This window comes from Pollicipes pollicipes, unplaced genomic scaffold (genome assembly GCF_011947565.3).
Source record: "Pollicipes pollicipes isolate AB1234 unplaced genomic scaffold, Ppol_2.1 Scaffold_3087;HRSCAF=3621_pilon_pilon_pilon, whole genome shotgun sequence".
Lineage (NCBI taxonomy): Eukaryota > Metazoa > Arthropoda > Thecostraca > Pollicipedomorpha > Pollicipedidae > Pollicipes > Pollicipes pollicipes.
In genome coordinates this window covers 134,603-161,712 of record NW_023596225.1, presented here as the reverse complement: position 1 = coordinate 161,712, position 27,110 = coordinate 134,603, and the positions used below count along the sequence as shown (strand labels likewise).

Genomic DNA, 27,110 nt, shown 5'->3' with positions numbered 1-27,110 from the left:
TAGGATATATTCTAAGTCTTTGGCCAGAAAATATCCGGTTTTCAACACACTCTCAGATGGTGGCTGAACGAATTAATTAAACGGTAGCTGCGGCAAATATTCCCCGGTGAAATAGAACAATGTCGAAGATTGCACCGTCTGATCACATTTTGTTCTTTCTGACTTATCTTAGATTATCATCACTGGATTTCTTTGAATTACGTAGGATGCCTTCGATCGATATCAAGGATCTACGCATCCAGATCCTGTTATGTACATGCGCTCGCCTGAAATACGCAAGTTTTACGTCAGGCTTTTACTTGTAAAGCGTGCATCCGTAGAACGTGTACGTGCAACCACGGCGCTTCCCGCCCATACAGCGCGACTGGATGGTATTGGGCCGGGCCCCTCTCAAGTGTGACGTCATCAAGATGTGACGTTCTCCCATCGCCACTCGTGAAGTTTTCCATTCACAGCCTACTACAAAAAGCGCAGCAATACGTGTCGGTAGGGCCCCGCGTCGCTGGCGGGGAGCGGAGCTAGACAACTGAGCACCTTAAAATGAATTACGTCGAATAAAAGCTGAAGTATTTCTGGAATGAAATGAAATGGGAAGTGAAATGACTCGTTAAAATTACTGGTATCACAAATCACCGTCACGTTGTCCACCGGGGCCTGCAGTCCGCTGCCAATTATCACGATTGCACCGGAGCATATGAGAGAGTGGATGCAGTTCCGACTGCAGATACTGTTTTTTCACGGCGATCGCTGCGATACAGGCGTTTAATCTGTGGAGCTGGGACAGGAAAATGTGCTTGCGCCTAGTTTACTTTCATGCAACGTCGCATGGGCGATTTTTAATATGAACGAAGGTAAGGAGGCAAGCGGATGCCGCCAGGCAGACGGATGTCGCTAGGTAGGCAGATGCCTCTCACTGAACCTACCCCTCCCAAACCCATAACTGTGACACACCGCGGTCATATTAAAGCAGACCCAATAGCGCCATTTTAAATAGTTATTCTTTAATCACGGCATATTCCAAAAATGTGATGAACATGCGAGTAAGCGTAACCTGTTACCTGTGACAAGGACACGATGCACATAGCATTGCCAAATGTCGCTGAACCGGCGCAATGCAAAAACGCGACCGAGCTTCGCCATGTATCCGCAAAAATGAGCCCCAGAGCGCTCATCTGCACGACTTTCATCTTCATCCCCCCTCATACGCAGCTAACACACATCCGTCCACGCGCACGCCCCATCACCACCGCCGGCTGGCCGAAGGCGGAGGGGCCACTAGGTCGCCGGTGGCGCCACCTCGGCGTCCGGGCCGGTGGCCGGTGGCGCCACCTCGTCGCGCGGGTGGTGGCGCTCACAGTACGCGCGCAGCGTCTCCAGCCGTTCGGTGACGGGCATGCGCGGCGTTCGCAGCATGTACAGCTCGTTTCCGTAGGCCGAGTACTGGCGCTCGCCGGCGTCACCCAGCAGCCGGCGCAGCGCACGGTTACGCTCCAGCATCTGGCGGCGGCGGGGAGGCGTCCGGCCCCGTCAGAACGGCGCGCCGCGGGACGACCCAGTGTCGCGCCGATTGGATGATGCAGACTACAGACGCCACACGCGCCTCCTCAGCGGCAGGCCACACGATAACGCGCACTGCTCAAGATCACACTGGAAGAGGCCCACATACAGGCGAAAATCGCACCAGACCGATATTGCATTATCAGCACAGGACCCGTCAGCCTGGCAAGAGGCGCGCATCAGCGCTGCAAGACTGGCTGAGTTTCCTTCACACACCACACCACTGTGCGCCGCAGTGGCCGAAGCGAACGCCACAAGAGTGTGAGTTCCGACGGACGGGCCCCGCCGCCTCCTCCAGCACCTTCTAACTCACCTTCTCATAGAACTCGACACCGCCCCAGGCGTAGGTGGCCCCGAGCTGGGCGGCAGCCTGGTCAGCCTGGCTGTCTCGGTAGTGCTGCACCAGGTCCGTCACCGTCGTCCACAGCGCTATGCCGAACAGCGACACCAACGTGTACAGCATAAGCCGCAGCACCTGGAAGTCACAGGGGTCAGCCGCCAGGGTCAGAGGGTCAGAAGAGGGGCAGGTCCCCGCCGGAGAGGTCGCGTGAGGGGCAGATCAGGGCAGGAGGTTCCAGGCGCGGCGCCACACCATGCACACACGCAGCCTGGCGCTGGTGGCCATGCTAAGCCAGACACTGACAATGCGACGCCATTTCTGAATGCCAAGGAAACACGCCCCATCGGCACAGCGGCCTCCCTCGCTGGTGCGCACCATACCCGCGACTCTCGACCCGCACACCGCTCACCGTCCCCCACAGACATGACGCAATCCGTGCGATGGTTGCGACCGCTGAAAGACGGCCGGGAAAACACAAGGCTCATAGCTGCATTCTGAACGCCAATAACCCTTCCTCCTCTTCCCAAGCTTGTCTCTGTCCCTGTCCGTCTCTGTCTCTGTCCCTGCTCCCGTCTCTACCTACGTTCCTCTGTCTGTCTCTGTCCCCACCCCCATCTCTGTCTCTGTCCCTGTCCCTGTCTCTGTCCCTGCTCCCGTCTCTATCTACGTTCCTGTGTCTGTGTCTGTGTCTGTCTCTGTCCCTGTCTCTGCCTCTGCTCCTGCTCCCGTCTCTATCTACGTTCCTGTGTCTGTCTCTGTCTCTGTCCCTGTCTCTGTCCCTGTCTCTGCCTCTGTCCCTGCTCCCGTCTCTATCTACGTTCCTCTGTCTGTCTCTGTCCCCACCCCCATCTCTGTCTCTGTCTCTGTCTCTGTCCCTGTCTCTGTCCCTGCTCCCGTCTCTATCTACGTTCCTGCGTCTGTCTCTGTCTCTGTCCCTGTCCCTGTCTCTGCCTCTGACCCTGCTCCCGTCTCTATCTACGTTCCTGTGTCTGTCTCTGTCCTTGTCCCTGCTCCCGTCTCTATCTACGTTCCTGTGTCTGTCTCTGTCCCTGCCCCTGTCTCTGTCTGTCTCGGTCTCGGTCTCGGTCTCGGTCTGTCTCGGTCTCGGTCTCGGTCTCTGTCTCTGTCTCGGTCTCGGTCTCTGTCTCTGTCCCTGCTCACCACTCTATCTACGTGCCTGTCTCTGTCTCCGTCCCCGCCCCTGTCTCTGTCTCCCTCGGTGCCGGCCCTCACCGCCCCAGCTCACCAGAGGGCGCTGTGCGAAGCCCATGCGCCGGTTGGTGGCACGTCCCAGCGAATACGTGACGAAGAAGGCGCCAGTGCCGATGGCGCCGTCGGCGTACACGTGTGAGGCGCGGGCCAGACTCAGCTCGCGGGCGATGGCGAACCGCTGTCCGGCCGGCGACAGGCACAGGCCGTGACTGAGCAGGGCGCCCTCGCGTGATTGCCAGGCCACCTTCTGGCCACCCACCTGGCCGACAAAGACGGCGGTCAGGGCCGGTGTGAGGCTCACCACACATGGCGGGCAGCGCACCTGGGGAGAGGCCACCATATGGTGCAGACAGGTCTGAACATATGTGCACAGAACTCTGCACTGCAGTTTACAGCCACAAAGTCGACAAGCAAAAACGCGGGGCCGCGTGATGTAGCCAGTCATGGCAATTGTCAGGAACTGTACGACTGCCCAGGCCCCACAATTCAAGGCGGCAAGGTGTCGATAAAGACCAAACATGACTTCATCCGATGACACAATACAATTTGCTGGCTGGCTGGCAGCAGTGATGATTCTGAAGTCGCAACTGATTAGGCTGTCTCTCGGAGTTGTTCGAGCGGCCATCCTCGCCCACCCCTGACGACCATGATCCCCCGTCCATAACAGACAGATTCCCGCCCTGACGACCAGACTCCCCGTCCATAACAGACAGACTCCCGCCCCTGACGGTCGACTCCCGCCCCGACGGCCAGTCTCCCAGCGGCATCCACCCGCCGGTTGGATCACCCCCACGTCACCCACCCCGCGGTCCAGGTCAGCCTCCCAGGTGATCCACCCGCCGGTGGGATCAGCCTCCCACCGTCACCACCCCGCCGCGCGTGCCTTCACGTCACCCACCCGCGGGCTGGTCGCCAGCGTCACCCTCGGTCGCTCCAGCGTCACCCACCCCCGCACGCTGGTCGGCTCCCAGCGTCACCCACCCCGCGCGCTGGGTCCGCCTCCCAGCGTCACCCAACCCCGCGGGTCAGGTCAGCCTCCCAGCGTCACCCACCCCCGCGGGTCAGGTCAGCCTCCCAGCGTCACCCAACCCCGCTGGCGGGGTCAGCCTCCCAGCGTCACCCACCCCGCGGGCTGGGTCAGCCTCCCAGCGTCACCCACCCCCGCGGGCTGGGTCAGCGTTCCAGCGTCACCCACCCCCGCGGGTCAGGTCAGCCTCCCAGCGTCACCCAACCCCGCTGGCGGGGTCAGCCTCCCAGCGTCACCCACCCCCGCGGGTCAGGTCAGCCTCCCAGCGTCACCCAACCCCGCGGGTCAGGTCAGCCTCCCAGCGTCACCCACCCCCGCGGGTCAGGTCAGCCTCCCAGCGTCACCCAACCCCGCGGGTCAGGTCAGCCTCCCAGCGTCACCCAACCCCGCGGGTCAGGTCAGCCTCCCAGCGTCACCCAACCCCGCGGGTCAGGTCAGCCTCCCAGCGTCACCCACCCCCGCGGGTCAGGTCAGCCTCCCAGCGTCACCCCGCGGGTCAGGTCAGCCCCCAGCGTCACCCACCCCGCTGGCGGGGTCAGCCTCCAGCGTCACCCACCCCCGCGGGTCAGGTCAACCTCCCAGCGTCACCCACCCCGCTGGCGGGGTCAGCCTCCCAGCGTCACCCACCCCCGCGGGTCAGGTCAGCCTCCCAGCGTCACCCACCCCGCTGGCGGGGTCAGCCCCCCAGCGTCACCCACCCCCGCTGGCGGGGTCAGCCTCCCAGCGTCACCCACCCCCGCGCGCTGGGTCAGCCTCCCAGCGTCACCCACCCCCGCGCGCTGGGTCCGCCTCCCAGCGTCACCCACCCCGCGGGCTGGGTCAGCCTCCCAGCGTCACCCACCCCCGCGCGCTGGGTCAGCTTTCCAGCGTCACCCACCCACGCTGGCGGGGTCAGCCTCCCAGCGTCACCCACCCCCGCGGGCTGGGTCAGCGTTCCAGCGTCACCCACCCTCGCGGGTCAGGTCAGCCTCCCAGCGTCACCCACTGACCACAAATCCGCTGGCAGCCACGTCCTCGGCGTTGGCGAAGGCGAACGTCTGCGGCAGGCCGACGACGGCGCCCCAGCGCAGGCCCGTCTCGCCGGCGTGCGCCGGGTCGGCACCGAACGCCGTGAAGAAGCGCAGCTGCTGCCGCTCCTCGGCATCGACGGCCGCGTCGTCCAGCACGGCGTCCACGTGGCGTCGCAGCTGCGGGCTCAGCGGCACGGGCAGGCCATCCCTTGCGGAGGTCAGCCTCAGGTCAGCCGGCGCCCAGGGGTCACGAGCCAGGGTCACGGGTCAGGGGCGCATAAGAGTACGGCCAGATGGACAGGGTTGACCGAGATCAGGTGGATGCTGCCGCGAAGAACGATACAGACCATGGACGGGTGATGACAATGACGAAAATAATGGCGACGTCCGCGGTGATAAGGTAGCCCGAAACTCGCAAATGTTACATAATCTATGATCCGACATTTCGCAAGACCAATGTCTAGGATCAAGGAGGCCGACATGGCGCGAAATAGCATCACTTGACGCATAACCTGCGAGTTGGGCGATAACGGTGTGGACAGTGGATGAACTAAATATCCACGGCCGATCCAAAACCAATGATACTAAACAGCATGAATTCACTGCGAGGTGGCGGCCAAGGAATCATGCTTTTTAGTTCCAGTTCCTTAGAAATTTTGTAAAGATAGCCTAATCACGTTCTGCATTTTGGAGCGCACTAACAGACTATGACTCACGACCGAGGGTCAGCTGGAGCTGCATCGTGTCCTGCGACACGCCTTCGCAAAACTGAAGTAAAACACGACAAAACATGGACAAACACGGGCCACGACATGTCGCTATGTCGGAGCTGCGAGAGAGTGCGGAGCAGCAAGAAATGGGAGATTACCGCAAGCACTCCTTTTAAAAGCAATCAGGACCACCAGCAAATCGTTTTTGGTTAATATGCCCAGATTCGTTTGGAATCATCCCAGTTCACAAGTTTTCTTTTGATGCCAGTAATGATTATGCGTTGTTGTAGGTTCGTGCAGGCCACATTTGAAGCAAGCAGAAAGTGGTGGTACTTTCATGATTGCAATATTTCAGTCCATAAGATAAGGGCTGGAGAGGAAGTGCCATTGAAGTTTTTTGGTTGAAATGCTTGTCAGATCACAACTTTTTGTTTGTTTTAGATAATGTGGTGACAAAAAATATGTGTGACGAGGAGAATCAATTCAATCATGCACCAGTTTACACCACATGGAGTCCAGGCAGGCGGGTATGTGCGGGAGCTGGGGCGGGGCCGAGAGCCGGGGACTCCCATAGGGAGCCTAGACCGGCATGGATGTGCGGGAGCTGGGGCGGGACCGAGAGCCGGGGAACCCACAGAGAGCCCAGGCAGGTGGGGATGTGAGGGAGCTGGGGCGGGACCGAGAGCCGGGGACCCCACAGAGAGCCCAGGCAGGTGGGGATGTGAGGGAGCTGGGGCGGGACTGAGAGCCAGGGAACCCACAGAGAGCCCAGGCAGGTGGGGATGTGAGGGAGCTGGGGTGGGGCCAAGAGCCAGGGACTCCCATAGGGAGACTAGACAGGCAGGGATGTGCGGGAGCTGGGGCGGGACCGAGAGCTGGGGACCCCACAGAGAGCCCAGGCAGGTGGGGATGTGAGGGAGCTGGGGCGGGGCCAAGAGCCGGGGACTCCCATAGGGAGACTGGACAGGCAGGGATGTGCGGGAGCTGGGGTGGGACGAGGAGCCAGGGACCCCACAGGGAGCCTAGAGGCCTCTGCCTGTCTGGGCGGGATCGGGGCAGCCACCACGCCGATTCTCCCAGTAGATGGCAGCAGCACAACACGAGCCATGGCAGACCTGCATGGAGGCAGTATTTAAGAACACCTTGTGCACAACACATACAGATGAGTGATAAACCATCTAAGGTGACCTACCATGACCTTCCATTGCCATGGTAAGTCACCTTAACTTCCCTTTCACTCATCCCTTTAGCTTGGTGGTTGCTCACTTGTATGCCTGAAGAAATCTCTTGTATTTTTCAATGAAGAATCCATGTGGAAGCAGGTATCCACCAAAAATGCAGCCACCAGCAACACCCACAGCGTACTGAATGGCCCGCTCACTGATGTGAACACCCCGCAAGAAGTGAGCTGCCATTTAGCACCAAAACCCTGAAATTGAGGCTGTTTTAAATGAACACAACATGACAAACAGGAAAATAATCAAGAGATTCCAGCCAACCCCAATCATGACATCTACCCTGCCCCAGCCTGGGGCAAAGTGCAGAATATCCCATCATGTTCTCTGCTCTGCCCTTTCTCAACCCCACCCTGTTCTCCCTTGTTCTGTATCCAGTCCTCTGCTCTGTCCTCTGTGTAGTCCTTTGGCCTGTCCTTGCTGATCATGTTTTCTACCACATTTTCTCTGCTGTTCTCTGTCATTATTTGGTTCTGTCCTTTCCCCATGTGGACATTACAGCATGGTCCCATTCATTGCGACCTGCACCTGGTCATCCTGCATGTCCAATTGACCTTTACCATTTTGCCATCCTGTTACATATAATCCCCCAAAAATATTGGCTGGAATGAAAATCATCACTTAATGTTGGTATCAACTGCAGTTATCTACTCTGTTAAACCTGAAAACATAATACTGCAGGAACTCAAAACCTGGCAGACCCATGGTGGTCTTAGGAAACATAGCAAAACTGTGGCTCCTTACACTTACCTACCCAAAAATATATAGGCTGGCAAATCACCATCCAAACATTTAGCCATATACAAGATGGTACATAATTACAATGTACATATACAACCCTGTGGCCCACAAGTACTTAATGGCTCTCTCATCCATGGTTGCATCCTTGTAAAATAATTTTGGGGCTGAGTTGGCAAAAAAAGGCTAACTATGTGTTCAAGACACAAGAAACATGTTCACCCCAGAATTTGGTTCACATCCCCATCAAAGTTAGATGGCATGAGTCCCCCAATGAAAGGACACTGCGTCATGCTCCTATAAGACATGTAGCATAAAGTAACTTGCTCAACATACGTAAATGCATTCAGGAACAGTGTTACGATCGCAGCAGCATATCTAAAAGAATGTTAATTCTACTTAAAATACACACGTGCATCCCCTGATATATAAGCAGTCGGTGCATCTACTATGAACCCTAGATTTATAAATATAAGGGATACACATGTGCGCCCTACTTCGCACACCATCCACACCCGCCGCTCTTTCCCTAACGCCTCCGCTGACGCCTTCCCACCACTCTCAGAATATAGAGGACAAAACGGAAGGTACATCAGTTTTGGCCTCGCTCGCGTATTTATTGTATCCTGCGCCCTTCGAAGTCTGTGCAGCTAAATGCACCTCTCACCCTCACAACTCGAACTGCATGGGTGGAGTTCAGTAAAGGTTTTTGAAAGGTGATGAGGGCACATGGGGTTAGATCCGATGTTATTTCTTAAAAGGAAATTTTTGTTTTCAAAACCATCCAAATGCACGCAAACAGCGGCGGCACCGGGAGTTGCGAGTTAAGGCGAGGTAACTTTCCATAACTGTTATCGCTGGATTACGATCGACACACACACGCGATTTCGAATGTCAAATGTTCGACTAGGCCATATAGGAGCAGCCATGTGCCTCCTGCAGCGGCGAAGGCGGGGGGGGGGGGGACGCACAGAAGGCACGTGTCTCCCCTCCTTCCACCTTTAGGCTCCGAGGGGTCTCCCGGGACACACAATTGAAGGCCCGATCTGAATGACCGAAGGGTCCGGGAGGCCGACTGGAAGCGGTATTCGGAGGCCCCGGCCCTGCGCGCTGGATATCCCAATGCCAGCCAGAGGGCGCTGCGCACTGATCCAAACCCCCCTGAGCCGATAAGGACCTATACGCCAGTCAGACACCGCCAGCAACGATCAGCAGGCTCGTGTCGGCGTGGGGCCGTATATCCATTTCTTAAGCAGGGGCAAAGCCGAGGACAAGCTGTTCTGAAGAGTAGAGGTTGTCGACCATAACGTATCGACTGGCGAATGTTTTGTGCCGACCAGCCGCATAACCTCGCAGCATGAGTGGCACGGAGCCGCCTACAGATTGTACCGGCCGCTTAACTATTCCCGCTTAACGCGCCGCCCACGCGACAATCAAGCTCAAAGGCACCAACCATAGTTTTGTTATATTATAGATGGTGTGCTAATTCAATATTGTAGTCAGCTGGTGATACGGAATAACACACCAATTTCCCTTTTTGCTTCGTGAAACTGAAATAGATTTAAACGCAGTAAATAATTATTTATCTATATATCAAAATATGGTAACTATTTTGAGGTGGAGGACACACATATTATGCTAAATTATCGTAATTAATGCGTAGATGGCATTCCTCGATGAGAACATGGCACAGTTAGCTGTTACAATACCTGCCGTGTATGAATATGTTACGCCACACGAACGTATAGGCTGAAAAGGTGGGCGAATTGCCAGTCATCTCCCGGTGCATTTGTTTCGTTGTGTATTCGTGTTTTTCGCGATATCGGTGTCGGGACTCTAGGGCTTTGTGTCGGGTGCCTAGGTGCTCGGCGGAGAGCTGGAGAGGACAATCAGCGCCACTTGTGGAGGTAAAAAATGTGCATATATAGAGAACACGTTAAGTGTATTTAATCCGTCCAATGTTGTTGGCAGCTCCTGACATTTGATTTATTCAACTTTCCAAAGCGGTTATCTCCACACGCTTGTAAAACGGAGGGAAATTTTATTTAATGGGCAGAAGTTTTGAATTGTACCAATGAAGGATCAATAGCAGCAATTATATCACTTTTGCACATCTTTTGTGCCACACAACTGATGGTTTGGCAGAAATTACTGCTGTGGGTATTTACCTTATGCTGAATATTGTTTTCATTGTGTGCATCAAAATGTTGCTCAGAGTGACAAAGGTGTGCTACTTAAAGTATGTCAAATGTAGGGACAACAATGAAGCTGTGTGTGTACAACTGATATTGATACGCATATACAATGTGCATGCACCTGATGTGAAATCTTGTTTGGTGCACAGTTGCTGCCAATTTTAGTGAATGGGTAGTGGATGTTTCAGAGAATTATGATGTTGTAAAGAAAACATTGTACTTAGTATTCTTGAGTGAAATATGCCCTCACTATTTTTCAAACAAGCTTTATTAAAAACTGAGTAATTTGTCCTGGCTTGTGTTCAACATATGCAAATGCTGGGCTCAGTACACAGATGTTGCATAGGTATCAATGGCAGCCTATAGGAAAGCATTGTTTATGACATGCAAGCATTATCACTTCCATTAAACATCCACCTTGTCTCCAGGTTTTGTTTAACAGAGGCACTTTTCAGATACCACCGACTGTTCAAGAGAACTGAAAGGGCTTACCACAGATATTCACATTTGAAGCATGCCTAGCTTTACAGGTAAGTAAGGCCACTGCCAGCTACCATTCTGTGTTTTGTGACATCATTGAGATACCCCCATATTTAGCATGAGGTGCATTAGGTGTAGGCACACATTGGTACCTAATGTTAGAAAAAATAATTGTACATCATTTGTCATGTTTAAGGTGGAACATATCATAAATAATCATAAAACAGGTAGATTCATGCTCCTACTTTCAAATTTTAATAACTACGATAGCAGGCTCCCAAGCGATGCATGCACCCCACTGCCATTTCTGCGTTACCATTGCATAATTACAATATTCTTGCTTATCAAGAACTATAGCAAATGTACGGGGCCAAGGTTGCAATCACAATGCTATGAAAAACGTTTCTTATCGCGTCTAGGTACATTTATGAAATGGACAGGCCAGAATAGTCCAGAACATAGCCTAAACTGGCCTGACCTAACCTAACCTAACCTAGCCTTACCTAGCCAAACCTTATCTAGTCTAGCCTAACCTAACCTAACAATCTAGCCTAACCTGACCTGACCTGACCTGACCTGACCTGACCTGACCTGACCTGACCTAACCTAACCTAACCTAACCTAGCCTAGCCTAGCCTAGCCTAGCCTAGCCTAGCCTAGCCTAGCCTAGCCTAGCCTAGCCTAGCCTAGCCTAGCCTAGCCTAGCCTAGCCTAGCCTAGCCTAACCTAACCTAACCTAACCTAACCTAACCCCCAATGCAGTGTCCCATTGGCATACATGTTCCATGCTATATGTGTGCTGTATTAGGAAGTTTTGTTTAGCCACCATATTCTCATTTTGCTTTTCATTCCCGCCCCAAAATGTCATATTTCCACACCATGTTGACCAATCTACAAGCAATATGGAAGGACTGCTTTGATATGCAAGAAACAGGTTTCATTGGATTCTTGTTACCTTGGCCTTGTACATTTTTATGGTTCTTGATGCACAGTAATGTTGTGATCATGCAGTTATGTTGTAATCACGCGTAGCAATGGTGCCGGGGTCGCGGTTGCTGCGTGTTTGCGGCGGTCGGGTGTTCGCTGTCGTAGTTATTTAAGTTCCAAGGTAAGAGTTTAGATGACCTGTTGTACGATTAATTACGATATGTTCTGCCTTAAAAACGACAATTGATGTGCAAAGCTCCTTTTTAACATGAGTTAGCAATGTATACCCTGACCTTAAAGTCAGTCAGTAGATGACAGTGAAAAATGTGCATGCATCTAAAGGATGTTGTAATTCAGCTGTCCCTCTTTGTTTGCAGTGAAAGTGAAATGGGGCAAAGAACTGTTCAAGGATGTGGAGCTGAACACAGATGAAGAGCCAATGCTGTTCCGTGCACAGCTGTTTGCACTGACTGGGGTACAGCCTGATCGGCAGAAGATCATGCTGAAGGGCATGACACTGAAAACAGAGTCCTGGGACAATGTCAAACTGAAAGATGTGAGGTTCTCTGCTTTGAATTGTGATTCATGACCATTATCCATGTCCAGGGAAAAAGTTGGATTATGGCTGCCAGTTATCCAACTTAAAGGAAGTGTTGCACATTTATTTGGGGTTTTAAACTGAAAGAGCCATCTTGATTGTCATTCAGTGCAGTTCACAGCCGTGGCCTGTTTAAAACCAAAACCTGTCTAGTTCCTGAGCTGCACTCCCATGAAGATTGGGGGACTATTTCAGGGAAACTACTTCAAAACCACCCAGCCATCCATGATGTTAAAATAATGTCATTTGAATCTTGCCATTCCATAAGTTTTGTGGCAGTTAACACTAAAAATTGAAGTTCTCAGGCTGCTCATATCAGATGCTAATGAGCACCATTTCCGGATATAACAGCCATGAATTGGTTTTCAATCAAAGTTGTGTGAGGTGAGATGATGTAACCAAACATTGATGTATTTATGAACATATTTGCTGCAGGGAAATGTTTCACAGTCGAATACATTGAAACAAACATCAAATATGGTGTAACAAGCTCACTGATAACTATTGGTATACTTTTCAAATGGAAAAGACTGCTTTAGACAGCACAACTATCTGTCAAGTAATACACTGATGTGTCATGGCTCATTACATCATTGTACCCTGCACAACACCAACTGAGGGCCAATGGACAGCCATTATATCTGGAAATAGTGCTCATGAGTGTCATATATGAAAGCCTTGATGTCACTTTTTTGACATGGTCATCACATGGCCTATGAAATGACAGAATTTGAATGGCATTGTAATGTTATGAATGCCCATGTGATTTGAAACGCTCTCCCCAATAAACCTTTCCCCATTTTCGCGGGCATGTAGCTCGGAAAGTAGAGGTGCATAGGTCTTAAAAATGATGGCATTGTGAAAAGTGAGCTTATTTCATCACATCTGGTGCTTGTTTTGATATGTTCAAATGTGGAACATTCTCTTGAAAGCCTGTGTTCTGGGTCCATATGGCACCAGTGGTGGCCCCAGGCCTGGCTGATGCCAGCTATGTGACGTGACCATGGGCAGTGGGCGGCGTCGGCAGGCAGTGTGGCCCGCTGACCTGACCTCTTGCCCTGCGCAGGGCACCACGCTGCTGATGATGGGCAGCAAGGAGGAGGACATTGCCCAGGTGCCGGCAGAGCGCACCAAGTTCGTGGAGGACATGACGGAGAGTGAGCTGGCCACGGCGCTCGAGATGCCGGCCGGCCTCACCAACCTCGGCAACACCTGCTACATGAACGCCACCGTCCAGTGCCTGAAGACCGTGCCCGAGCTGACCGACGGGCTGCGCCAGTTCAAGAGCGGATACGGTGAGCGGCCTGCTCGGAGCGCCGCCGGCAGATGAAGCCGGCCGATACAGAGACAGGGTCGCCTACTGCAGCGCTGTCCGCCTGTGTACTTGGCGCACTGGCTTGCGTCGTTATTGGTGTGCGGACTGGCAGGGGAGGGACCAGCGCACGACCGGACTGTAGGGATAGCGCTGGAGTGACTTCGGCAGTGTTTGGCGTAAAAGCAGAGTTGTTGGGAGCTGATTCGTCCATTTGCTGTTGCTTCAACTGTACAACGACAGGGCCTGCAGCGGCGAAACAGGTCTGACATTTCCACGTGATTTGTAAAAACCGTTGTCCAGCGGTGCAGCGGCGTCCAAAACATGCTAAGGAACTAAACTGTTCACACACACCCGTCCAGCGCCCCACCGTGGCTACGCCAAGCGGCGTTGGTGCGTCACGCCCGTTCTGACTAACCTGTCGGCAGGCACGGAGGGCGGGTACGGCCAGGCGGTGACGGCTGCGCTCCGCGACCTCTACGCCAGCATGGAGAACGTGGCTTCGGTGCCGCCCATCATCATGCTGAACGTGCTGCACACGGCGTTCCCACGCTTCGCCGAGCGGGGCGAGCAAGGCGGCTTCGTGCAACAGGTGGGCGTCGCGGACGGGGATGGGGCTCCGCCGGCGCTGGAAGGCGGACTGATGAGAACGGACCGCTGGCGGTGGGAGAGGATGGGGCTCCGCCGGCGCTGGGGGGCGGACTGATGAGGACGGACCGCTGGCGGTGGGAGGGGATGGGGCTCCGCCGGCGCTGGGGGGCGGGCTGATGAGGACGGACCGCTGGCGGTGGGAGGGGACAGACCGCTGGTGGGGGCAGAGGGCGGACGACTGGCGGTGACGGGGGACAGACCGCCGGCGGTGGGAGGGGACAGACCGCTGGTGGGGGCAGAGGGCGGACGACTGGCGGTGACGGGGGACAGACCGCCGGCGGTGGGAGGGGACAGACCGCTGGTGGGGGCAGAGGGCGGACGACTGGCGGTGACGGGGGACAGACCGCCGGCGGTGGGAGGGGACAGACCGCTGGTGGGGGCAGAGGGCGGACGACTGGCGGTGACGGGGGACGGACCGCTGGCGGTGGGAGGGGACAGACCGCTGGTGGGGGCAGAGGGCGGACGACTGGCGGTGACGGGGGACAGACCGCCGGCGGTGGCAGCGGACGAACGTCCAGCTCTGGCCCGCCTTATGATCCTGAAAGCCTGTTGTGAAGTTTGCGGCGTGTGTGGTAGATATATGAATAGTTCGAAACAAAACGCGGCTTTGTGGCGATGACGTAACCTAAATTGACAAAATGTGCGCTGTGTTTGTGAACAAGTTACGAGGCCTGGTAGCGTACAAACGGTCGAGCCCAAGCGGCATGGCAGGCATCACATTAAGTGGGGCAGTTTTGAGCAACATGGTAATCTGATTCGTTTGAGAAGAAGTACTGCTATGGTGCCCTTGTACCAAAGAAGAAACAGGTTCAGCCCCACGGTCTCCGTCATGACTCTTCATATTTGTTTGTATTCCAGGACGCCAACGAGTGCTGGACGCAGCTGTTGATTATGCTCCAGCAAAAGTTGGCTGCCAAGCAGGAGAAGACGGCCGACGGTCAGGTGGTAGCCTCCAAGTGAGTGTCTCCGGAGGCGGCCGCCGGTCAGGTAGTGGCCTCCATGTGAGTGTCTCCGCAGGCGGCCGACGGTCAGGTGGTAGCCTCCATGTGAGTGTCTCCGGAGGCGGCCGCCGGTCAGGTAGTGGCCTCCAAGTGAGTGTCTCCGGAGGCGGCCGACGGTCAGGTAGTGGCCTCCAAGTGAGTGTCTCCGGAGGCGGCCGACGGTCAGGTAGTGGCCTCCAAGTAAGTGTCTCCGGAAGCGGCCGACGGTCAGGTAGTGGCCTCCAAGTAAGTGTCTCCGGAGGCGGCCGCCGGTCAGGTAGTGGCCTCCAAGTGTCTCCGGAGGCGGCCGCCGGTCAGGTAGTGGCCTCCAAGTGAGTGTCTCCGGAGGCGGCCGCCGGTCAGGTAGTGGCCTCCAAGTGAGTGTCTCCGGAGGCGGCCGACGGTCAGGTAGTGGCCTCCAAGTAAGTGTCTCCGGAGGCGGCCGACGGTCAGGTAGTGGCCTCCAAGTAGGTGTCTCCGGAGGCGGCCGCCGGTCAGGTAGTGGCCTCCAAGTAAGTGTCTCCGGAGGCGGCCGCCGGTCAGGTAGTGGCCTCCAAGTAAGTGTCTCCGGAGGCGGCCGACGGTCAGGTAGTGGCCTCCAAGTAAGTGTCTCCGGAGGCGGCCGACGGTCAGGTAGTGGCCTCCAAGTAGGTGTCTCCGGAGGCGGCCGACGGTCAGGTAGTGGCCTCCAAGTGAGTGTCTCCGGAGGCGGCCGACGGTCAGGTAGTGGCCTCCAAGTAAGTGTCTCCGGAGGTGGCCGCCGGTCAGGTAGTGGCCTCCAAGTGAGTGTCTCCGGAGGCGGCCGACGGTCAGGTAGTGGCCTCCAAGTGAGTGTCTCCGGAGGCGGCCGACGGTCAGGTAGTGGCCTCCAAGTAGGTGTCTCCGGAGGCGGCCGCCGGTCAGGTAGTGGCCTCCAAGTGAGTGTCTCCGGAGGCGGCCGACGGTCAGGTAGTGGCCTCCAAGTGAGTGTCTCCGGAGGCGGCCGACGGTCAGGTGGTAGCCTCCAAGTGAGTGTCTCCGGAGGCGGCCGCCGGTCAGGTGGTAGCCTCCAAGTGAGTGTCTCCGGAGGCGGCCGACGGTCAGGTGGTAGCCTCCAAGTGAGTGTCTCCGGAGGCGGCCGCCGGTCAGGTGGTAGCCTCCAAGTGAGTGTCTCCGGAGGCGGCCGACGGTCAGGTGGTAGCCTCCAAGTGAGTGTCTCCGGAGGCGGCCGCCGGTCAGGTGGTAGCCTCCAAGTGAGTGTCTCCGGAGGCGGCCGCCGGTCAGGTAGTGGCCTCCATGTGAGTGTCTCCGGAGGCGGCCGACGGTCAGGTGGTGGCCTCCATGTGAGTGTCTCCGGAGGCGGCCGCCGGTCAGGTGGTGGCCTCCAAGTAAGTGTCTCCGGAGGCGGCCGACGGTCAGGTAGTGGCCTCCATGTGAGTGTCTCCGGAGGCGGCCGCCGGTCAGGTGGTGGCCTCCAAGTAAGTGTCTCCGGAGGCGGCCGACGGTCAGGTGGTGGCCTCCAAGTAAGTGTCTCCGGAGGCGGCCGACGGTCGGGTGGTGGCCTCCATGTGAGTGTCTCCGGAGGCGGCCGGTGGCGTTCCCACCGAGACCGTCAGCGGCGTCAGTAGCGGGTCTCAGCACGCGGACTGGTGTTCAGTGTCCTCACTAGAGACGCAGCTTTGCCATCCGCCAACCCGCCAACTTCTGGCCCGCAACGACCCGCGCGGCTTTGCCCGAGTTGTGGGGAGACTTGGCGGGCTGTGGGTCCAAAATTTTACCGTGAAAATTGTACCTTGTTTTGTATTGAAGTTTTAAGATCATCCAAAAATCTCAATGTACGGATGAGTATGAAACAATCTTGTAAGAAACATGTTGTTTAGCAGGAGCCCTGGTGGCAGAAAACCCATTGCGCACATGTTGCCTGTTGACCAGATTGCACAAATTGAACTACTGCAAAAATATCACACTCAAAAATCCTGAATAGCAATACAAATTTTCAAAAATTGGCCTGGATTCATAAAGAAGTTAACTGGGTCATTTATATAAACACAGTTGCACACGGCGCTTGGGTGATATTGTGAGGGTGACGTGCACTCAAACCTTCTTAATCTCAACTCAAACCATACTTCATAGTCAAGATCAATGATCAATTAAATTACAAGGAAATGATGTGCATTTTCTTGCTGCAGCCTCATTCACTTGTCAATAACAGCCTACAGTCACTGGTGGATCAGATGTGAAAGCTGTCGATATAGAAAGAGGGCTTGATGTCAACATAGAGTTTGTCCGTGTAGGTCTGAAGAACATGGAACCTACGACCAGGATGCCACTGGCTCATGAGTGGTTTCACCCTTATTACTTATCACAGCAGATACCATATAAGAGCCCGCATTTTGTTTTAAATGCGGGCTTTGACGGTGCAGTGGTCGCGCCGCATCCGAGCGGTGTTTGTCCCCATGTACAGTGTAATGAACTGAGGATACTTCCCATGACTTGAAATCACCATGAACTGTGGGCTGAAATTTTGGTAGGAAGATGCATCCCTAGTCCACACTAGCGAGGGATTAGGAGAGGGGAATGAGGTTCGTGTTGGCACTGGGCGAAGCCAGGAGCTGTGCCAGTCGCATATAACTAAGTGGTGTACCTGTGTGTGTTTCACTTTAGAGGTACACCTCCGGCACTACAGTTTGCTCCCGAAGGGATAGCGAATACATGCAGCTATGTAACCATTTATGATTTAACACGCTGAATGGAGGGTTTTTCTCAACAACAAACAACATCGGAACAACAACAAAAAGCATAAGCGTTTTGGGCGGTGTTGGGTGTCGCTTGACCGAGGGGGCGTGAGGATGGGCCGGCCCGGCTGATGGGGTGCACCCTCCCCCGTCAGGTACACCTCACTCATCGACCAGTACTTTGTGGGCGAGTTCAGCTCGGAGCTGAAGTGTGTCGAGTCGGAGGACGAGCCGCTCACGACGTCCACTGAGACGTTCCTCCAGCTCAGCTGCTTCATCTCGCAGGACGTCAAGTATCTGCATACGGGCCTCAAGCTGGTGAGACTGCGCGCCGCCGCCGCCGCCGCGTTGCTCGCGGCGGCCGCCGGCGTGGCCCGCGCGGTGTTTGGTGTTGTAGTTTACAGATGGGACGCCGCCCTGCGCCAGGAGCGCGAGCTGGTCGCGCGTATCGGCAGACTATGTCCAGCGCCTGCTCGTTGGCGGAGCACGCGTAAGTTACTGTCACGTGCTGGGCTTCCCGATCAAACAGATTGTGTTGGCTTGAGTGAGCTTCGATGCCTCTTTGATGCTTGTTATCTGTTGGAATGGTGGCAACTGGAATTCGGGGCGATGATAGATTTGACGATCAATAGATTGAATAGATTTTGGCGTAATAGATTTGGCGGTTGAAAGCGATGTTCGCTTTTACCACAAAGACTCCAACAAACGTTGCTGTCTTGCGACGTCTCTTCATGATCGTTTCGGCAAGTCCGGTCAGGGTATCACTGATCGGATCAATTTGCAATGTTGAAAGAAGTACGAGTCAGATTCGTCCTCCCTCCCATATGTCAAGAGTTTGATGTCATCTTTCCACAATGTGATCAGGTGATTGATATAATTCCACATCGGTTTCGTCCCCTCCCCCTTCCCAGTATGCCCAGGGTCAGATGTCAGCCCAACAGCGTCTCAGGTTTGCACACCATGACATTGTCCAGTATTCCCGGGGCTCAAAGCCACCTTTGCACGGTGTGATCGGGTTTGCACGCCTTGACATTGGTTACACCGCCGGCGAGCGAGCGGCGCTGTCGACACCACTGACAGGTCTGGCCGGGGGGGAAGGGGGGGGGGCTGACACTGGCGCTCCCGCCCCACAGTACGGGGGTGGAGCATTCACCATCCTACAGTACGCGGGTAGAACAGTCACCGTCCTACAGTGCGCAGGTGGAACAGTCACCGTCCCACAGTGCACGGGTGGAACATTCACCACCCTACAGTACGCGGGTAGAACAGTCACCGTCCTACAGCACGCGGGTGGGACAGTCACCATCCTACAGTGCGCGGGTGGAACAGTCACCGTCCCACAGTACGTGTGTGGAACAGTTACCGTCCTACAGTGCGCGGGTGGAACAGTTACTGTCCTACAGTGCGCGGATGGAACAGTCACTGTCCCACAGTACGCGTGTGGAACAGTCACCGTCGTACAGTGCGTGTGTGGAACAGTTATCGTCTCACAAAGCGCAGGTGGAACATTCACCACCCCACAGAACGCGGGTGGAACAGTCATCGTCCCACGGTAACCGGGAAACAGTCACCGTCCCAAAGTACGCGGGTGGAGCAGTCACCGTCCCAAAGTACGCGGGTGGAGCAGTCACCGTCCCAAAGTACGCGGGTGGAGCAGTCACCGTCCCACGGTAACCGGGAAACAGACACTGCCTCACAGTACGCGGATGGAACAGCTGGAGACTTGATAGAGAGAGATAGGAGACTTGATCCGGTGATATATCCAGAACATCTCACCGGATCCTGAGGTTTCGGCGAGTTCATTTTGAGGCCTACTGTAATAATGAACAGGCTACGACTTCGCACCATGTTCTGTTGCCGATGTCGGACCTTCTTTTTAAGGGTCTGCAGGGCGACGAGGAGGAAAGAGTGTCATTCCCCGGCGCGTGCTTGGTACCGTTTGCACGTGATCGTTTTGTCTAGTGGCTCTGACGGCGTGGTACTGTGCCTTCGTCACTGATGATTCCGTCCCGTGGTCCAGTTGATTAGAGCGTCCGGCCTCCGTTTCACGCGCTCGTGGCGGGGTGGGTTCAGATTGCCTTAGACGCCATTAATCGCCCTGACTGCCGACTGGAATGACCTGCGGCTAGAAGTGGCGGCCACGCTAAAGTTCAGATGACGTCGGAAGGGGGGCGGGGGCGGACATATCCGTCCATCACAGAACGTTAAGTCCACCTTGAGATTATCTAAATGTGCTTTGGACGTATCCCTTCTTTGCCGTTTTTGAACTGCATTTTCCGTGAAGTGCACATCAGCGTGGCACTGGGTACACAAAATGACGTAAGAACACAAGGTATCGCCCCGTTTAGCTGTGCCGTTGCTTTCCTGACGGTTTTGAGTTTGGCGTGGCCCCGGTTGGGGTGGACCGGTAAGGACGGCGGCGACTGCTGCTGCCTTGGCGTCTGCGGTCAGACAGTCACGGCGGGCTGGCACGACGCCAAGGGACTGCAGGCGACACCGCTCGAGCGCTGGTGTCCAGGACGTAACGCTCCAGGGTTAGACTTGCCCCTGACTTCGGGCTGGTTCCTCGGCGTCGTGCTGTGGTGTCACTGACCCGACCCTGTGCCGCCCCCTCCCCTCCCCTACAGCGGTGTGCCAACTGTCCCTCGGTGTCGTGCTAGGGTGTCACTGACCCGGCCCTGTGCCATCCCCCTGCAGCGGTTACAGGAGCAGCTGACCAAGCGGTCAGCCACGCTGGACCGCGACGCTGCGTACACCAAGACGAACCGCATCAGCCGGCTGCCGGCCTATCTCGCCGTCCAGCTCGTCCGCTTCTTCTACAAGGTGGGCCGGTGCGCGCCGCGCTGGTCCGGCTGACGGTGGCAGGGCGGGCAGCCAGCCGGGGCCGGTGCGCCGTCTGGCTCCGCCGCCGGCCGGCCGTGTCGCCGGTCTGACCGAGCGGTTAGATCGGGCGGGCCGTGGACCGGCGTCCTGTGCGCCTCAGACGGCGCTGCGGGAAGGCAGGAGGGACTGGTGGGCCCGCTAACAAGCGGTCACTGAGATCCGAGGCTCGAAGCGGCATCAGGCATGCCTTGCCGCTGTACGGCACACATGCTGCCGCGCGTTACAGTGACCCCATGTATATCTGAACACTTCAGAGCAGCTTGGAGCGGGTGAGCGGGCGGCTTTCGGTCGCTCAGCTCTGGCGCACCTCGTTTGCCATCCGTGTGTACGTCGTCGGAGTGAGTTGTGTCTTACGTGCCAGGGTACTTCCACAGCGCATTATATCTGTTGAAGTAACTGGCGGTGGCCCTAACGGTACTGTGGCCGGAACTGCAGACAATTATGCTGTTTCGTCGAACGTATGTGTGCCTCTTGTCCCTGAATTGGATTCACCATCGATTTTATATGCCTTGCAGGAGAAGGAAGGCGTCAATGCCAAGGTTCTGAAGGACGTCAAGTTCCCAATGATGCTGGACACGTACGACCTGTGCTCTGAGGATCTGCAGAAGAGGCTGGTGCCCATGCGGACCAAGTTCAAGGCGTGGGAGGACGTCAAGGCTGAGACGGCCAGAGCGCCGACGAAGGGTGGCCAGGTCCAGCCCACCAAGGAGGACGTCAGCTACCTGCCCTTCAGCTTCGAGGATGGTGAGGCGGCCCCGCTCAGCAGGCAGGCGCTGTGCCCGCTCAACAGGCGGGCGCTGTGCCCGCTCAGCAGGCGGGCGCCGTGCCCGCTCAGCAGGCAGGCGCTGTGCCCGCTCAGCAGGCGGGCGCCGTGCCCGCTCAACAGGCAGGCGCTGTGCCGCTCAGCAGGCAGGCGCCGGCTCTGTATGGTGCATTGTAGGTAGGAATGCAGTTATTGACGCATCCCTGAGTCGGTGCGTTGTGTGATATATTCTTATGAGTGTACCATAAAGAGCAGGGAAGTGATAGTGAGATGTACACAAAGCATCTCGGTGTGGGGCGGTATACGGTCATAGCTATTGTACAGTTCAGTGGCCATCAGGGAACGGTTGCGCTAGTCCATTGATTAACAGACACCTAGGTAGGCTACGCTTTGAAATATGTGTCGTGATCGGCGCTGCTGGACCAAGCACCCGAAAGTTGAAATAATCAGCTACTTTGATCCCACGATCAAAGTATATTACCTTGTGTTGCTGCTGCTGGCGCCCCGTTCCCCGCCGGGCTGACGCGGGCTGCGCCCCGACAGACCCGGGCTCCAACAACAGCGGCTACTACGAGCTGCAGGCGGTGCTGACGCACCAGGGCCGCAGCAGCAGCTCGGGCCACTACGTCGGCTGGGCGCGGCTGGCCAGCGGCTGGGTCAAGTTCGACGACGACAACGTCACGGCCGTCACCGAGGAGGACATCCTGAAGCTGTCGGGCGGCGGCGACTGGCACTGCGCCTACGTGCTGCTGTACGGGCCGCGCCGGCTGCCCGAAGCAGCGCTGGCGCCGCCGGCCGCCGAGGCGGCGGGCGAGCCGGCTGCCGCGCCCGCCGAAGGAATGCAGCACTAGCGTCGCCTGGCGGCGCGACGGTGGCGCCCTCCAGCGGGGCGACCGTGATACGGAGGGCGGCCGGTCCCCGTTCCCAGTCATCTATCAATACATGGTTCATATTTAAGGCGAACGTGTGCGTTTTGTGGGAAGTGTTTACAGGGTAGGCGGGGTAGGCGTAAAAGAAAGGAAAGAGGCCTGAGAGCGGGGAGCTGCAGAAGAAACCCACTGGGTCCTGAGCCCCTGACATCCGCACCTAATGGGCGTGTCACGCCGTGGTCTGCGACGCCCGAATCACTGGCACTGGGCGGCCGTGTCGCTCATCGGCACTGACGTATGCTGTTGTAGCGGGAAGGCTTCACGTGGTGTGCGCCACTGCATGCCAATATTGCTCATGAACAAGGGTCATCCACCCTTCTGCTTTCCCAAACTCGGTGCTGCTACATCTGCAACGTGTACCTGCGTCTGAATGCACAGCTCGCCGCTCCTCTGCAAGCCTGGTCGGATTCGCTGGCAGCATCGCTTCGCCGAGCCGTCAGCCACATAAGCTGAGTGTGTGGTTATTGATGGATCGGAATGAATATTATTGGGACGGACAAGGTGCCGACGACACTCGTGAGAAGCGACGGGCACCCAGTTCGGCGGCGTCTCCATAGGCTGAAAATATGCTTCATATAAAACGAGTTTTATTGCAACGCTACCAACGTCCAGCGCCTTGGAGCTTCATGCCCGGACTATTTAACGCCTGGGCATGGGTTGCCTTCCCAGATCTCCGGCTGGGCTCCACGGGTATATGCACTTTCATCTCAGTTCGCAGCCAAGCTCCTTTATACTTGCAGCCGCAGCTCAGCGAGTCCTTTTCACTGAGTCTCCGACTCGGCCAGGGTTCAGCCGGGACCCCTCCGCACAGTACCCGTCATAGTTGTCTTCGGGCTTTGCCGGGGCTGTCGGGACCTCCACAGTGCGCGCTAGGCATTATACTGCCGGCCGTTCCAGCCCATGAGGCGGCCGGCTACCGACTGTTGTCAGTCTCAGCTGCCTGGCGTCTTACCTCGTCATACGGGACCTCCCGCGGCTGCCCCCGGCCGGGGCCGGCACCGACCGACCGTTCTGTCGCCGTTCATCACCGACCGGCACTGCAGACGCGTGGCCCGCGCCACCACCGCCCCCTCCCCCTCCCCTCCCCCGCTCCGTCGGGGGTTGTGGGTCACCAGCGGGCGGCTGCCCGGCGGCGTGCCAGGCGTCAGGCGTGGAGGGTGTACTGCTGGTGCGCCGCACGTGCCAGCGCCGGGTGGCGTCAGGACACGGACAGCTGATGATCACCAGTCAGTGCCGCGTGAGACAGTCGCCGCCTGGCGGCCCCGCGGGGACCCCTGGTGGCGCGCTGGCCGCGCACCTGCCCCGCGGCTGCTGAACACTCCGCCGTTTGGATTGCCACGAGTCTCATCCTGCGAAGTCTTAGCAATGGCGAATGTGACAAATATTTTACAACGGCATACACCCGCCCAACGCTCAGTCGAATCGTGGACTGATCCGGCGGCAATTATTATGCATTTGAGTTTCATCCGCTGATCATTTCCTTCTATCTTTCAAACAGTTAACTGCCATCCTAACGCAGCATATTTCAGAGGCTTCACCGCCTCCTGTGCTAGCTTGCTGCAGTCGCCATTGCAATGAATACAGCGCGTCCGTAGCTGAAATGGGAAAGGCCCGATCGCAAAATACCCCTTAACCAATGACCGCACCTGGTCAGACAGAATGGGGCTGCATTAATACAGACCTGGAGGAGACGCAGGCATTACAACAGGCAGCGCGATGCTTCCCAGGGTCTGGGTCATCTGTCAGGCCCAGTGGTCAGCGGGGATGACCCGGCCTCTGGGACCGGGACACGTCCGCCGGCTTCTGTCAGGCCCAGTGGTCAGCGGGGATGACCCGGCCTTTGGGACCGGGACACGTCCGCCGGCTTCTGTCAGACTGCTTAGACACGTTGGATGGCGCAGAATAACAGTGGGGCTCCACCCGACGTCCTGGAAATTTAACAATGACCCTCCGCGTTTATTGGAAAACAATGCCCAAAAAAGTTAGTCTCCAGACTGGAGGGGGAGGGATTCTTCCTGCACTCTCCGAGGTCTGTCGATCCCGCAGACGGCGGCAGTACCAATGCCAGGCGTGTGCCATTACGTGAGGTCAGAATCGGCTGGCGGTGTCAGTGGGTGTCTGGTGAGCGGCGGTCGTGGCGCGGTCAATTCGTTTGATGAGCGGCGGTCGTGGCGCGGTTAATTCGTTTGGCCAATCTCGAATCGTGTCAGAAAAAACAGAATCGGTGATGGTAGGGATTTGCATCAAGGTGGGGCGCTTTTGCAGGCTGCTCTAGTGTGAAAGCCGGTGCCTACGGTGCATCACGTGACTGAAATGAGCACATCAATACATGACTCAGACGAGTCCAGGCAAACGTGGTTTATCTCACGCAGTCATAGGAGACGACGGGATGTGCGGCCCCGCATGCCCCATGTAACTGATAGACGCCCCCATCTTTAACAGGGCTTCAGCTGCCCCTCCTAACCCTCATCCCCTCCTACCCCTCCCCTCCCGCCCACAGCGCGTGCCGGCGCCGACCCCCCACCGCGTGTCTGCCCCCGACCGACCGCCCCCGGCCACGGTGGCGTCTGTGAAGCACGTGGTGGTCAGGCCGAACGCTGCGCCAGGGAGCGGCGTCCGGCGCCATGATGGACGATCGCAAGTGACGGCCCGGCGCCGCCTGAGCTGCCAGACGGTCAGACGTAAAGTGAGCTGATTGAGCGCACAGTCTCGCTCACTTTTGGTTCGGAGCAGTGTCTGGCTGCATCCGTGGCTAGCTGTTAATAAAACCGGAATGAGCTCTCAGTGAACCTCAAGGTCACGATTAGGTTACTGCTGCCGGAAACGATGACCACCGGATATGGTTGCATTGCCAGGACGAGGCGCCCTCGCTGAATGCAGCAGCTGAATATAGTTAAATATCCCCAGACCCTCCCCCACACACCTGTCCAATTGTTTCAATGGTATGTTGTTCCCAGAGCATCGATATGCGCTCGAAATTGCTCCTCATGTAAGAATGAGTCGTAAAATATCACGGCAATGAAGGGTGAAATTAGTATTCAATGTCATTTGACATGGCGACCGATGCTTTGGTATTCTCTTGAGGCTTATAGGACTGGTGATGGGCGCCGACTGTTAGTGTAATGACAGCTGGTATGGTGACTGCTGGTGTGCAGACTGCTGGTGTGGTGGTTGATGGTGTGCAGACTGCTGGTGTGGTGATTGATGGTGTGCAGACTGCTGGTGTGGTGATTGATGGTGTGCAGACTGCTGGTGTGGTGATTGATGGCGTGCAGACTGCTGGTGTGGTGATTGATGGTGTGGCGACTGTTGGTGTAGCGACTGCTGGTGTGGTGATTGTTGGTGTGGTGACTGCTGGTGTGGAGATTGATGGTGTGGCAACTGCTGATGTGTTGGCTGCTGGTGTGGTGACCGACGGTGTGACAGTTTTGTCGGCTCGAGCCTCATCCAGCGGATAAAATGGGCTTAGTTGCTTTGAGAAGGGCTCGTGAATCTGCTGCCAACCATATCGCAATGTTATTCTTCCCAACGGCGAGGCACCGCAGACCTGGCCCGACTGGGAGCGTCGGCTGCAGTGGGCCGTCCCACAGCAGCGCCGGAGGGTGGCCGCCCCGCCCGGCCCGCACACTGCGACGGTCAGTGCGTTCTCCCACGGTCTAATCACCTCAGAGCAGGTGAGCGGCCGCCCAGCCGCAGTTTTTGTGAGCACGTCAGCGGAGGCAGGTGCTGGGGTGGGCAGCCAGGCGGACAAGGTGCTAGTCACACCCGTCCACCTGTCCGGGGTCACTACAGCTTCGGCACGCACTACTGTCGGGTTGGTCCATCGTCCGTGGTTGGTGCCGACAGTGTCGATGAGGCACCGGCTGACCTGCCCGGGGTCAGAGCCGGCAGGATCAGGGGTGCCCCTGCTCGTGACCCACCCCGATGAGTGTGGTGTTTGCAACCATACCACGTCCATGCAAATGCACAGGTCGTCCGGCATGTTGCCAGTTTGCGGTCGTCGATCGAGATGGATCGGCTCTGCGATTTCACTTCCTTAACCGTAAAATCATTCTACCCCGGCACACCCCGCCCATTCGTCTCCTGCTGGCGGCCCAGAGCGTCCTGTCCGGGATAAAGATCGAGTTTCGAGGGTGCGTCATGAATGACGCGGGGGAAATAAGCTGACAGTGGTAGTGCAAGCTGATCATGCACAGGTAACAGGAGTAGTAAGACTGACTTAGCCTCGGGGGTCACCGGTTATAAGCGTAGAGCACTGGCTTTAAGGTACACATCTATGAAATGTTTTGAACATCGTGCTTGGTGGACGCCGGATGGTTACCAACGCTTTTGAAATGAGCGACACCAAGTGGTTACCAACGCCTCTGAAATGAGCAACACCAGATGGCTACCAACGCCTCTGAAATGAGCGACACCGAATGGTTACCAACGCCTCTGAAATGAGCGACCCCAAATGGTTACCAGCGCTCCTGAAATGAGCGACGCCGGATGGTTACCAACGCTCCTGTAATGAGCGACGTGATGACAAACATTGCTGTTGCGGCTCGAGGTTGCAAAACTGCAGCATAGCACAGTTGATTCTCCATCGGAAATCTGCATTAGAGGAAGGCGTCCACTTGGGGTGTTACGCGTCCTTGTCGCACACTTTCATTACGAACGGCTAAAGCAGGCGTGGCCGCAGCCAGGCCAGCCTCTGCATAAGGCACTTGGCGAATGTGATAGCTTAGACGGTCATATGCGGACCATGGCCTGGCTCGCCGCGCTTTGGACGAGCTTGTTGATATTTTAGAAACCACTGACAGTTTCACCTTATAATTTCAACATCAGGCTCCAAATTGTTCCACCAGCG

At 56.4% G+C, this 27,110-nt stretch overlaps 2 protein-coding genes across 5 annotated transcripts; one reads left to right on the top strand and one right to left on the bottom strand.

Annotated features, from left to right (window-relative positions):
• Nucleotides 1-977: 977 nt before the first annotated feature.
• Nucleotides 978-8,382, bottom strand: LOC119090317 (transmembrane protein 177). Of its 4 annotated transcripts, none has more exons than XM_037213103.1 (6): nt 8,336-8,382; nt 7,123-7,285; nt 5,126-5,354; nt 3,144-3,368; nt 1,871-2,032; nt 978-1,497 (listed from the first exon to the last, which is right to left on the bottom strand). In XM_037213103.1, exons 2-6 carry the CDS (start codon nt 7,269-7,271, stop codon nt 1,276-1,278), a joined length of 987 nt encoding a protein of 328 aa, XP_037068998.1. In that variant the 5' UTR covers nt 7,272-7,285; nt 8,336-8,382; the 3' UTR covers nt 978-1,275. The 4 variants fall into 4 exon arrangements, with proteins under 4 accessions (XP_037068998.1, XP_037068999.1, XP_037069001.1 ...); XM_037213104.1 differs by having other exon boundaries at nt 8,327-8,381; XM_037213106.1 differs by having other exon boundaries at nt 8,345-8,370.
• Nucleotides 8,383-9,584: 1,202 nt separating this feature from the next.
• LOC119090316 (ubiquitin carboxyl-terminal hydrolase 14) lies at nt 9,585-22,288 on the top strand. The gene is made up of 10 exons (XM_037213102.1): nt 9,585-9,736; nt 10,480-10,554; nt 11,809-11,987; nt 13,096-13,324; nt 13,770-13,933; nt 14,851-14,948; nt 17,842-18,004; nt 20,384-20,509; nt 21,085-21,313; nt 21,876-22,288. The coding sequence occupies exons 2-10, from the start codon at nt 10,539-10,541 to the stop codon at nt 22,181-22,183; spliced, it is 1,512 nt and encodes a 503-aa protein (XP_037068997.1). The 5' UTR covers nt 9,585-9,736; nt 10,480-10,538; the 3' UTR covers nt 22,184-22,288.
• Nucleotides 22,289-27,110: the final 4,822 nt, after the last annotated feature.

Bases quoted from the DNA above. Each gene is read 5' to 3' on its own strand.
- LOC119090317 (XM_037213103.1), bottom strand. From the start codon at position 7,271: ATGGCAGCTCACTTCTTGCGGGGTGTTCACATCAGTGAGCGGGCCATT. The intron at 5,355-7,122 runs GTGAGCAACCAC...GACCTCCGCAAG, and splicing joins AGATTTCTTCAGGCATACAA to GGATGGCCTGCCCGTGCCGC. The intron at 1,498-1,870 runs GTGAGTTAGAAG...CGCCGCCGCCAG, and splicing joins GTGTCGAGTTCTATGAGAAG to ATGCTGGAGCGTAACCGTGC.
- LOC119090316 (XM_037213102.1), top strand. The intron at 13,325-13,769 runs GTGAGCGGCCTG...ACCTGTCGGCAG, and splicing joins CCAGTTCAAGAGCGGATACG to GCACGGAGGGCGGGTACGGC. The intron at 13,934-14,850 runs GTGGGCGTCGCG...TTTGTATTCCAG, and splicing joins AAGGCGGCTTCGTGCAACAG to GACGCCAACGAGTGCTGGAC.